This window comes from Neophocaena asiaeorientalis, unplaced genomic scaffold, assembly GCF_003031525.2.
Source record: "Neophocaena asiaeorientalis asiaeorientalis breed wild unplaced genomic scaffold, Neophocaena_asiaeorientalis_V1.1 scaffold78, whole genome shotgun sequence".
NCBI classification, from domain to species: domain Eukaryota; kingdom Metazoa; phylum Chordata; class Mammalia; order Artiodactyla; family Phocoenidae; genus Neophocaena; species Neophocaena asiaeorientalis.
The window spans coordinates 18,206,648-18,219,764 of NW_020175018.1; the positions used below are offsets into that span (position 1 = coordinate 18,206,648).

Here is a 13,117-nt window from a genome sequence, read left to right on the forward strand (position 1 = left end):
GAACGCAGAGCGGGGAGAGATGCGCACAGTGGCTTCTCGGGGTCGGGGCGCTACTAGACAGACCCAGGTGATGAATAGCTCATCGTTTCCACCTGTGTAAACTTGAGTGGCCCACGTACTGCCCCTGGGCCTCAGAGGGCACCCGGCTGTGAGGGTGCTAATCACAGTTGCTCCCAGGCAGTGGTGTCTGTGCCGCACGGGGCGGGAGGAGATGGTGTGGGCCCCTCACACACCGTAAATGCTCCCTAAGTGGCAGCTTTGCTGTTATAATTTTTTTTTTTTTCCCCGTAAAAGCAGTGGGATTGGCACATCTGCTCAGCGACGGGGTGAGGGGTTTAGGGCAAAGATGGAGTGACGTTGCAAGGGAAGACCAAGCAGAAAAAGCAGACGGACAGCAGAAAACCTTGAGACTGGAGCCAAGCGTTTGCGTACCGTATGGAGGGAAATAATGAGACATGTTGCCTTGTTTTCTGTTGTTGTTTTGTTTAAAAAAAAAACAGCTTTACTGAGATATATTCACATACTATACCACCCAACCACTTAAAGTGTACAATGCTTTTAGTATTTTCAGAGGGTTCTGCAACCATCACTGCAGTCTAATTTTAGAACCTTTTTATCTCCCCCCCAAGGAAGCCCATTTTCTCACCGCATCCCCACCTTCCGGCAGCCACTAATCTACTTCCTGTCTGTGTAGCTTTACCTCATCTGGACTTTTCACGTGATGGACTCGTACAATGGTGGTCTTTTGTGACTGGCATGTTTTCAAGGACCATCCATGTTTTAGGAAGTCGTCAGTACTTCATTACTTCTTATTCTGAACGATATTCCATTACATGGATACACTCCTTTTTCTTTACCCGTTCATCTGTTGATGGACATTTGCGTTGTTCGACTTTCGGGCTATTATGAATAATGCTGCTCTGAAAATGTGTGTGCAAGTTTTTAGACAGATGTTTTCATGTCTCACGGGTAAATATCTAGGAGTGGGATTGCCGGGCCATGTGGTAGCTCCACGTTTCATGTTTTGAAGATCTGCGAAGGCTTTTCCAAAGTGGCCGCACCATTTCACACCTCCGCCCGCGGCGGACGAGGTTCTCGTTTCTCCATCCTCGTGAGCACGTGTAGTTCTCTTTTTTTTTTTTTTTTTTTGCGGTACGCGGGCCTCTCACTGTTGTGGCCTCTCCCATTGCGGAGCACAGGCTCTGGACGCGCAGGCTCAGCGGCCATGGCTCATGGGCCTAGCTGCTCTGCGGCATGTGGGATCTTCCCGGACCGGGGCACGAACCCATGTCCCCTGCATCGGCAGGCGGACTCTCAACCACTGCGCCACCAGGGAAGCCCGTAGTTCTCTTTTTGACGCTAGCCATCCGGGTGGGTGTGAAGTGGTATCTCAAAGATCTGAGTTGCATTTCCCTAATGACTACTGGCGCTGAACATCTTTTCATGTGCAGATTTAGTCATTTGTATATCTTCTTTGGAGAAATGTCTATCCAGATATTTTGCTCGGTTTTAAATTGAGCTATTTGTGTTTTTATTGAGTTATAAGAATTCTCCGTACATTCTGGCTACAAGTCCCTTCTCAGATTTATGATTTGTAAACATTTTCTCCCCTTCCGTGGGTTGTCTTTTCACTTTTTTAATGATATCGTTGGCAGCATGAAAGTTCTTAATTTTGATGAAATACAGCTTATGTAGTTTTTCTTTTGTCCCTTGCGTTCTTAGTGTCATATTTAAGAAGGCGTTTCCTAACCCAGGTCACAACGAGTTACTCTTCTGTTTTCTTCTCAGAATAGTATAGTTTTCGGTCTCGTACTTAGGTCTGTGGTTCATTCTGATGAAGCTTTGTGTGTGGCGTGAGGAAGGGGTCCAACTTCGTGCTTTTGCAGGAGGCTCTTCGGGTGTCCCAGCACCATTTGTTGAAGATTACTCTTTTCCCGATCGAATTGCCTTGGCATCCTTGTGAAAAATCAACTGACCATAAACGTCAGGGTTTATTTCTGGACTCTCAATTCTATTCCATTGATCTGTATTTCTATCCTTATGCTATACCATGCTGTCTTGAGTACATCAGCTTTGTAGTAAGTTTTGAAATCAGGAAGTGTGAATCCTCTAGCTTTGTTCTCCTTTTTCAAGATTGTTTTGAATATTCTGGGTGCCTTGCATTTCTGTATGAATGTTAGAATCAGTTTGTCAGCTTCCGCCAAGAAGCCAGCCGAGATTTCGGTAGACTCTGTCTAATCGGTAGATTGATTTGGGGGGTACAGTCATCTTAGCAATAGGGAGTCTTCATTTCGTAAACATGAGAGGTCTTTCCATTTATTTAGGTCTTTAATTTCTTTCAAAGATATTTTCTAGTTTTTAAGTACAAGTTTGCGCTTCTTTTGTTAAATTTATGTTAAGCATTTAAAAATTCTTTTTGATGATGTAACTAGAATTATTTTCTTAATTTCATTGATTGTCCATGGCAAGCGTATAGAAATACAAAAATTTTTTGTTTGTTGTATACTGACCCTATATCCTGCAACCTTCTTGAACTATTTTATTAGTTGTAATAGTTTTTCAGTGGGTTCCTTAGGATTTTCTGTATGTAAGATCACATCATCTGCAAATAGAGATGGTTTTACTTCCCCTTTTCCAGTCTGGATGCCTTTTATTTTTTCTTGCCTAATTGCTCTGGCCGGGACCTCCAGTACAATGTTGAGTAGAAGTAGCAGAGTGGACAGTCCTGTCTTGTTCCTGATCTTAGCGTGGGACATTTAGTCCCTCACCATTAAGGATGTCAGCTGTGGGATTTTGTTCATGTCCTTTATCAGGTTGAGGAATTTCCCTTTTAGCCCTAGTTTACTTGGAGTTTTTATCATGAACAAGTGTTGGATTTTGTCAGATACTTTTTCTGCATCTATTGAGATGATCATTTGGATTTTGTTCTTTATCCCGTGAAGATGGTACATTACGTCGATTGATTTTGGGGTGGTAAACCAGCCTCCCATTCCCGGGATAATCCCACTTGATCGTGGTGTGTAATCCTTTTTATATGTTGTTGGATTTAGCTTGCTAGTGTTTTGTTGAGGTTTTTGTGTCTGTATTCATGAAGGATTTTGGTCTGTAGTTTTCTTATGAGGTCTTTGGTTTTGGCATCAGGGGTAATGCCGGCCTCTTGGGAAGAGTTTGTGAAGAATTGGTATTAATTCTTTTTTGAATGTTTGGTAAAATACACTGGTGAAGCCATCTGGACCTGGGCTTTTCTTTGTGGGGAGTTTTAAATGACTAATTAAGTCTCTTTTTTATTATAGATGGATTCAGACTATTTCCCCTTCAGTCGGCTTCAGTAATTTGTGTCTTTCTAGGAATTTCATTTCATGTCTGATTTGTTGGTGGACAGCTGTTGACAGTATTCCTTAAAATCCTTTGCTATAGATTGGTTAGTGATACCCCTCTTTCATTCCTGATTTCAGTACTTCGAGTCTTCGCTGTTTTTTCTTGGTCAGTCTAGCTAGTGATTTGCCAATTTTTTTGATCTTTTCCAAGAAACAATTTTCAATTTTGCTGATTTTCTCTGTTTTTCAAGATTTCATTTATTTCCTTTCTAATCTTTAGTATGTCTTTCCTTCTGCCTGCCTTGCCTTCTACCTACTTTGGGCTTAATTTGCTCTCCTTTTCTAGTTTCTCAAAGTGGAGAAGTTAGGTTACTGACTGGAGAGCACTTGCAGGTGTAAAACTTCCGTGAGCACGGCACTAGCTTCATCCCATCAGTCTGCATAAGTTGTATTTTCATGTTCATTCATCTCCAAGTGTTTTCTAATTCCCTTTCTCTTTGATCTGTTGGTTATCTAGGACTGCATTGTCTAACTTCACTTATTTGTGAATTTCCCAATTTTTCTTCCACTACTGATTTCTAATTTGATTCCACTGTGGTCAAAGAACATATTTTGTATGATTTTAACCCGTTTGAATTTATCGTCTTGTTTTATGGCTTCTGGTCTACCCTGGAGAGTGTCTCCCGTGCTTGAAAAGGATGGTCACCGTGTGTTCCTAGCTGGAGGCGGGGAAGGCAGGAGGGGCTCTCGGAGCAGGACAGCAGCCAAGGGCCCAGTGCCCCAGGGTCTGGGGGAGGAGTCAGGTCCCGGAGCCCACACAGCACCCCACCTCTGGAACTTTTCAGATCAGGAAGGAGTGTCTGGCCTGCAGAGGGGCCGCTGCTGTGTTTGACATGTCCTACTTCGGGAAGTTCTACCTGGTGGGCGTGGACGCGAGGAAGGCCGCCGACTGGCTCTTCTCGGCCGATGTCAGCCGGCCCCCAGGTACGGAGCCCAGGTGGGCCACGCTTTCCCACTTCGGTGCAGCCACGGGCACTGAGACGAGACAGCGAGCTGACCCTGTCCTCTCTGGGCTCATCTGGCTCATGGCTCCGCCCCCGGGGCCTGGCCCTGGGTCCCCGTGTCCAGACCCCTCTGCCCTCCTGGCCGAGCCCCGGCCCCAGGCCCCCTCCACCTTCCTCCCTCCCTCTACCCTCTGTCTCCTCCTCCATCCTCTTCCCCGCCCCTGCCCCCGCTTTTACTTTGTTCCAGACAGGATTCCAGGCAGCAAGTCCTCAGAACAGTCTCCTGGGGCTGGGGAACCTGTCCACTTCCCCACTAGGAATGCTTTCCCCAAGTAGGGTTTCTAGAGTTAAACAAAAACAGAGGGTGTTCAGTTCCATTTGAATTCTAAATAAAGATGAATAACTTCTTAGTGTAAGTATGTCCCACGCAATATTGGGATATTCCTGTCCTTTTTTATCACACATCCCCATCCACCCAACCCCAAACTCACCCAGCCCCATTGCTATTAGTTTCCTAGAGCTGCTGTAACAAAGTACCACAAATTGAGTGGCTTTAAACATCCTAAATGTGTTGTCTTACAAGCCTGGGGCTGGAAGTTCAAACTCAGGGCCGTGATCCCAAGAACGTAGAATCCCTCCTTGCCCCTCCTGGCTTCTGGCCGTGGCCACCATCCGTGGCTTTCAACCACGTTGCTCCAATCTCTGCCTCTGAGTCACACGGCCTTCTCCCTGCGTTTTCTTCTTTTAAGGGCACCAGTCATGTTGGATTAGGGCCCCACTCTGATGACCTCTGATCACCCTAGCATGATCCCATCTGCAAAGACCCTATTTCCAAATAAGGTCCATTCACAGGGACTGGGGGTTAGGACTTCAACATACCATTCTGGGGGACACAGTTCAACCCATTACACCATTTATCCAGCCAACCCACCTGCCCACCCCCTCACATGTACCTGCTACTCACCTCCCCTTAATCCCCCGCGTCCCATTCATCGTGCCAACACCCTTCTACCCACCCACCGTCCCCTCCTTCCATCCGTGCTTCCCCCCACCCTCTCACCTAGAAGAAAGAAGCCTCCCTCCTGACCCTTCCTCCTCTGGGCATGGCAGTGCTGGGTGACCTGCCCATCCCTCTCTGGGTCATTCAGTCGTGGTGGCATCACTGAGACGAGGGGCCTTTCAAGGTTGCCCCCCTAGGGTATCCGACCAAGGGTTACCCTGAGCTGAGGGGCCGCCCCGCGAAATGGCTTCCACATTCTGGGGTCTTCGTCCTGTCCGCAGGCTCCACGGTGTACACCTGCATGCTGAACCACCGCGGGGGCACCGAAAGCGACCTGACCGTCAGCCGCCTTGCTCCCAGCCCCCAGACCTCCCCGCTGGCCCCTGCCTTTGAAGGTAAGTGATGCCTCGAGGATCCAGCAGTGCCCTCAACGCAGCCCCGCTCGGTGAGGTGGCCGCCGACGCGAGATGCGCTGGGAAGGGCTGCCGAGGCTGCTCTGGAATCACGCGTGTGCCCGCTGCAGTCAGGGCCTGGGAGATCAGAGGTCTCGCTTCAGGCTGAATGCGGCCTTTGTTCAGGCGATGCTGGGCTTCCAGCGCTCAGCGATTATGCCTTTGAACCTGCCCGTCCCGCGGGGTTTCGGAGTGGCCACAGCGTGCGTGTGCTCAGCTCACCTGCCCGGAAGAGAGTGAGCCGAGGATAAGGCCACGCCTCCCTCGTGGAGAAGTTAGCTCCTTTCTGACACCGGCATCTATGCTGAATTGGCTTTCTCCGTTCCCATGTAACTCTCCGTCTCAGACTGGGGCAGGTCCTAAGAAGATATCCAGCTCTGTGCCCAAGCTGACACCCACACTGCCCTCTGCAGGCCCTCTGCTTCTGCTTGCATGCCTCTTGTGATGGGGAGCTCATTACTCGTATCCCTTGTTTGCACAGGTCTGACTATGCTGAGCCAGATCTGCCCCCATCAGTTCACCTCCCCGACCCACCCTTTGGTTCACATGGGAGCAGTCGAATCTCTAGTGCTGCAAGCCTGTCTCTGTCAGGGAAGAATAGCGATGGTTAAGCTTCACAGAGCGTGGGAAGCATCCCCTCTCTCCAAGAAGGGACACCCCTGCCACCCCTGGGATTTGCAGGGGAGAAAGGATTCAACTGTGCTGCTCTCCGCGCGGCTGCACTGTGCCGTTGGGGGAAGGGTCACTGTCAGCACGTTCAGGAAACCTGGCGGCCCCAGCTCCCGGCCTGGCTCAGTGCTCCTGGCCATTCAGTTGCGTGGGACTCAGTCACGGGGGACGGGGGCGAGCTCTGGCCTGGGCACTGGGAGAGGGAGGTGCAGGAAAAGCCCGATAGAACACTGGGTGGGATTGTGAGGGGGTGGGAAAGAGCGAGGATTATGGGAGGCCATGGGAAGCAGGTGAGCCAGGATGAGGAAGGTTTCCTGGAGGAAGTGATGTCTGGCCTGAGCCTCGAAGGATGGATAGGAGCCACCTGATAGAAAGGTGTGGAGGAAAGAAAGCGGGAGGTGCCTGTGAGGAGCTGGGCGGAGAGGGGCGTTTTGACAAGGGCCGCTGGAAACTTTGGCCTTCATCCCCCAGGAGAGGGGAGGCCCGGTCCAGCCACAGCTGCCATCCCTAGACAGCGAGTCTAGCTGGGGAGACAGAACAGAGGGACCCCAGTGCGTGTGCAGGTTCCTGAAATCCTGGCTCTGCCACTGCCTGGCTCGGGGCCCGCCTCTCTGAGCCTCAGTTTCCCCATCTGTGAAGTGGAGACAAACGACCCACCTCCCTGAGCTACTGCAGGGAGTTGAGCGAGAGTCTGGGGGTGCCAGGAGGGCTGGGGAGCAGCCTCCCTGAGCTTGTTTCCCCACCTGGAAACTAGTCCCTGTCACAGGGGGGAGTCGTCACCAGGGCTCTGTAAGCTGAGCCACGGCCCAAGGGGGCAGCTTCTTGTGCCCTTCCCGATGAGTCTGGTGGATTCCTGGCCCTGGAGGAGAAGTCGCCTGCCAGGGCGGGAAGAGCAGGCTCTGAGAGGAGGGGAAGGGGAGGTGTTAATGGACCCCGGAGATGTTTCTCCTGGACGCTGGGGGTGTCTGCCTCAAGTTAAACGGCCGCCTGGTGGGGAGGTTTGCACTTGGTGGGTTCTTGACCTGCCAGGGCGTGTGCAGATGACAAGCAAGTCACAGTGGTCTGTGGAGCGTGCTAAAGGTCCCGGCTTCACCGCTGAGCACAGAAAACCCACATACGGACCTGGTATTTTCAGCCTTAAGAAAGCGGTCCTGTTCCAGCTGTGAACACGCATGTCCATTCAGTGCGCGTGTTTATACCTGTTAGGTCAGGTCACCATTAAGACAAGAGGATGTGCGTTTCACGTGTGACCAAGGTTGTGTATAAAGCAGCTGTCCATCTTCAATGTGATTTTGAACAGTATTTTACATCACAAAAGGAGTACATACCTGTAGGAAACATTTGGACAATTCTGAAAAGTACAAAATAAGGTCCACAGCTCCCGGCCCGAGCCAGAGCCCTGGAGCCTGCCCTCTGACCGCCCTCCCTGCCATGTCCGCTGTGTGGGCTGGACCTGGACCTGGGCTGACCGCTGGCCTCAGGACCTGGCACTTCGTGATGTTTTTCATGAGAGACAGCTGCCCAGAGGAGGCCAGGCCCAGCAGCTGCCGTCTGTCTGGAACCAGGTGGCTTCAGTTAACGCTCGAGTCCCCCTGGGAGGGGCCTCGGCATGGCTGCAGACGGGCGGGGCCACGCGGGGGCCACAGAGCATGCTCCAGGCGCTGGGGTAGAGGATGCCGCTGGAGACTCGATCCTCAGAGGTGTTCTCAATCCAGCGTCCCAGGAGCCCCCAGCCCAGGTAGCAGGGGATCCTTTGGGGATCAGCTCGTGTGTTTGGCCTTTGAGTTGGGTCTGGATGGACAGCCAGGACTGAGGGTGCCGACGGGTACACAGAACGTGGGATGACGAGGTCAGGGATGTTCCAGAGGTCACCTGGACGGGGCGGGAGGACGACCAGGGCTCTGGCTGGGGTCTCCACGTGGGGGGCTGATGGCAAAACCAGGGGCTCTTCTGCTGTCCCCCCGGCTGCTGCTGGTGGAACCCTGGCTTGGAGGGGGCGAAGGGTTCCCAGCTTCACGCTTCCAGGTGTGGTGGCCTGACCGGTCCCAGCTCCAGGACCTTCCATCAGAGCCCAGCCAGCGAGTGCTTCTGGGGAGGGAGCAGAGGCCCCAGGCCCCCCCCACCCCATCCCCTGTCCCCGTCTGGGCTCTGCTACGAGCTTCACGCTCCCCTGCCGGAGAAGCAAAGTGGGGCGTGTCTCTTTTTCAATTATAGTAGGTGCCCGCACCTATGACCACAATGACATGCTGTCCCACTGCTGTGGAAGCCTCGGGGAGTCGGGGCCAGTGTGCGGAAGGGCGTCTAGGCAGGATTCTCCAGACTCCGGAGCCTCCCCGAGAGCTGCTGCCCACCTCCCACGGACAACGCCAGCTCTGCCCAGAGTGGGCTGGGGGCTGGTGCCAGGCCGTCCCCCGGCGGGGCCCAGAGTGAATGGCGCTGAAAGCTGAGAGAAGCAGCCCTTGGGCAGGACCGGACCCCCGGGGAGGGAGATGTGTCCCAGTGCGTAACCATCCCGGTTCCTGGTTCCTGAGCCCCAAGCTGGGCTCCTGGTGCCGCCATAGCTCTTTCAATCACCCCAGCAGCCTTGGGAGGGGGGGTGTTCTGGCCTCATTCCCGTTGTACAGATGCAGAAACTGAGGCTGGAAGTCAGGGATGGACTGGGTACCATCACTCTGAGATGGGGGGAGCCCTGCTGGAAGGAAGGAAGGAAGAGAGGGAATGGGATGGGGAGTAGGGTACATAGAAAATGCAGAGGAACAAAGCCCCTTCCAGGCCTGCCACCTCCACCAGGTCATGGGGGGAGTAGTCAGTGAGAGCCTGCCCGCCCAGGCCAACACACACAGTGGCTGAATCTCACAGCATCCCTGTGGATGAGGTGCATTCACCCCAAATTGCAGATGACATTTCGGAGGCTCAGGCAGGCTGCATGAGGGGTCCGGGGCCACACAGCTGTCTGAGGTCACAGCCCCCCGGGGCAGTGGCTCTCCCGGGACACTGGGCCAAGGTGAGCTCCCCTCCTCTCAGCAGTACCCGGGTGGCAGCATGGCCCAGTGGACGCTCCACAGGCCGTGGACTCAGAGCTGGACAGAGGCCAGTCTTCTCACGCCGTGTGACCTCTCTGAACCTCAGTCTCCTTTTCTGAAACCCGAGGGCGGTGACGAGTGTCCGTCTCCTCAGAAGGATCAACGGTGTGTTGCCTGTAACACCCCGGCTCAACGCCAGCCCCCATAAGGCCACGGCAGGGATCCTAGAGACCGGGGGGCCATGGGAATAGGAAGAGAAACGGGAGCTGGTCAGGACGCTGAGGCTCAGAGAAGGAAAGAGACTTGTCCAAGCTCACCCAGCACTGGCAGCTGAGGTGGGACTCACAGTCTCCCCACGGCGTGATGGCGCTGGGAGCTCTTACGCTTTCTTGGATCACAAACCCTTTGAGAAGTGGGAGAAAGCCTCAGACTCTCCCAGAAAATGCTCCCTTGACACGTGCAGCCCTCAGGGGGTCCCGCACCCAGCCCCTCCTCCCCACATTTCGTCCTGCAGGCGATGAGAACCCAGGGTCCCTTGGGAGTGTCCCCATCACTTGGGCCTTTGTCATTCAATTTCAAGGAAAGAGTGTTTGCTCCACGAGGCCTCGGGCCATCCCTTCTGCCCCGCCTCCCCCGTCCCAGAGTCCTGTGCTTCTCCTCCAGGGGACGGCTACTACCTGGCCGTGGGCGGGGCTGTGGCCCAGCACAACTGGTCCCACATCACCACGGTGCTGCAGGACTGGAGGTTCCGGTGCCAGCTTGTCGACAGCTCCGAGGACCTGGGCCTGATCAGCGTCCAGGGCCCAGCCAGGTGAGGAGAGGGCGGGGAGCCAGGCACCGGGGTGCGCCTGGGCCCTGGGCCCTCGCCCCTCTATCTGGGGCCCGGGGCAGAAGCACTTACTGCTTCAGGATGGGGCATTGTGGTCAGTAGGCTCAGCGTGCCAGCAACCTCAGGGAGGCCACACCAGAAAGACGCTTTTCGAAGCACTAGAATACAGAAAAGCCCTGAATACAAGACCCAGACCGAACCTTACTGTGAATCAGCGTGAGGCTTCAGTGGTCACGGAAGGGCCAACGAGGGGGTCTCTGGACAGCCGATACAGACTGAGAATCACGTACGCCATCTCTAGGTGGGCAGAGCCAGACCGGGGTTCCTTAATTCATTCTGTGAGCGTTTACTGAGCTGTGTTCCCACCATGAGGAATCAGCTCCTGGAAAGCCCTCGGATTCTAGCTTGTGTGTGGAGCCACACAACGGTCTTAGGCAAAGGGGCACCTGAGCAGCTGTGCACGTTGGAAAGATCCCTCTGGCTGCGCTTCGGAGAGGGGACTGGGGGATAGGGGATAAGAGGGGAAGCACAGCGTGTTAACATCGACCAGTCAGGGGCCTGGGATGTGCCAACGTCTCCTCCAATCCTGATCACAGCCCTTTGAGGTGGTTAGAAGTATCTTTATTCTTATTGGTGAAGAAGAGAGGACGGTGCCTCTCCAGCCAGGTTATCCCAAAGCTGACGCTTAGATGAAGCACGGCCGTGTCCACGGGACATCTCTGTCAGCCCAGGGTCAGGCCAGGATCCCCAGCCAGTGCACTCAGACCCCGCCACAGGGTCCATTTTCCCTGGTTCTTTGGAGCTGACCAAGCCTGCGGCACCCCAGCTGGGTCCTGGACTGGCGGACCTCCCCTCCCGGCCAGAGTTGTAGCTGGCTCTGCGAGTGCATCACCTCGCACAGAGGCGCGCGGCACACACATGGTATGTGCTCTCTGAATCACGGCTGGTTGTGTGCCTTAACCATCAAGTGCCGGACTTCAGGCTTCTCATGAAAACCAATATTTATTAGGGGGCCCTTGGCGGGGACACTGCGGGACGTGAGGGGTCAAGGCTTGGAGCTCTCCGAAGGGACAGTGTTTCATGAAGAGGAGGCGGCAGGTGCAAAGGCCCTGTGGCAGGAGGAAAAGCAGTGAGGCCAGGGCCGTAGGAGACATGCTCAGAGGGCGATGGAGGCGAGAGCCTACAGGTGCAGGGGCTACTCCTCCAGGAGAGGGAACTGAGCAGAAGAAGGGCTTTAATGGGGTCTCTGATTCTGAGCCAGGGAGTAGGAGGCCGGCAGGTGTGAGGAGCCTCAGGGGCCAGGTGAAGCGGGGATTCTGAGCAGAGAGTGATGAGCCGTGTCCAGGTGGTCAGTGGGTCCAGTGTGTGGGGTTCCTCTCCCCACACACTGACCTCCGCATCTCTGGGCTGAATGGGGTGGGCGCCCTGGCCTTCTGAGCTCGAGGCCATCCTCGGAAGCCTCAGCTTCATTGCCACTGCGACCTTGGCCAGGGAGTGGGCCATTTTTGGTTTGGTGGTGGGGGTGAGCGGGCAGGGGAGGGAGGGGGTACCAGACAGACAGATCAAGGTGTGGCCCCGGGAGGACAGGCCAGCCTCTTCCAGCCTCATTAGAAGCTGCTCAAGGAGGGTGCCAAGTGACGGCTGCCAGGGCAGGAAGACAAGCTCTCCTCCTCCTGGTAAATTCTTAGCTTTCTCCCCCAAATTGTCCTCGCTCTTTCAGAAATAACCCAAAGTTTCTTGTATGAATAATAATGTTACCAGCACCGCTGACAAGGGCTAAACTTTCTGAGCTGTTAGGTGGAAAGCGTTCGGCGCGGCACCCGGACCATGGGAGAGGCTGTATGACCTGCTGACCGATAGAACTTTCTGGAAACATTCCATAATTGGTGGTCCAGTACAGTAGCCACTAAGCTGTATGTGGCCACTGAGGCCTTGAAATGTGGCAGTGAGACAGAATGTTTTACCTTAATTAACTGAAGCTCAAGAGGCCACACGTGACTAGGGGAGACGCGGCGGGGGACAGTGATTGCCATTGTAGATGTTAGTGCCACGACGCTTGGCGTGTGCTTTCTGGTGGCTGCCCCCTCACAAGGGCCCCGTGAGGTGGCATCGCTGCCCTCCTGGAGCGGACGAGGGGACCGAGGCGAGGCTGGGGTGGGAGTGAGTGAAGGAAGCAGGACCTGAACCTGGTCTCTGACCGGAGCCGGTGCCCTCTGGTGCTACCCGCTGCCCCTTGGCAGAGGGACAGCCTCCTGCACCCCGACCCGTGCTTGGCAGACCTGCCTGCCCAGCTTGGTGCCCGAGCTGGGCTACCCCTGGCACTGCTAAGGCCACGCTGGCCCCGGGTGGCAGCTCCAGCCTCCTTCCTCCTTCCCCTGCTGGGAAGACCAGGGAGCAGCCCTGGCCCCATCCGCCCAGGGCCGCGGAGAGGATGGGCTTCTTAAGGACTGGGTGTGGGTTCTCCAGGGGCTGGCACCACGTGGGTGCCGGGGTGTTACATAAGGATCGTGACACACTGCAGCACGCTGGGCACCTCGGGCAGGCGTGGGCGGGCAGCTCCCGGCACCGTGGGGCTGGGGATTAGCCTCAGAAGCGTTTCTGGGCACTGGCTGGGACCCCTGCGAGGCAGAAATGGTGGGGCTGTCTCCTGCCAATGGGGAGCTGGCCCTGCAGTGCAAAGCCAGCCCATTTTCAATCAGCCCTATTTACCAGTTGTCCTCTCTGTGCCAGGCATAGGGACCCTGTTGGCACAGAGCTCCTGGTTCAGTGGGGGCAAGTATCAATACAACCAGTGTGAGAGGTACCCTGGCAGGAGACATCTCA

At 54.6% G+C, this 13,117-nt stretch overlaps 1 protein-coding gene across 1 annotated transcript in view; it reads left to right on the forward strand.

Moving 5' to 3' along the window:
* The window catches only part of SARDH (sarcosine dehydrogenase), a 66,818-nt gene that overhangs the window by 32,462 nt on the left and 21,239 nt on the right, over nucleotides 1–13,117 (forward strand). The window contains exons 15-17 of the mRNA XM_024762361.1: nucleotides 4,163–4,301; nucleotides 5,603–5,716; nucleotides 10,129–10,276. Coding sequence (XP_024618129.1) covers nucleotides 4,163–4,301; nucleotides 5,603–5,716; nucleotides 10,129–10,276 — 401 coding nt within the window. The remainder of the gene's footprint in view (nucleotides 1–4,162; nucleotides 4,302–5,602; nucleotides 5,717–10,128; nucleotides 10,277–13,117) is intronic.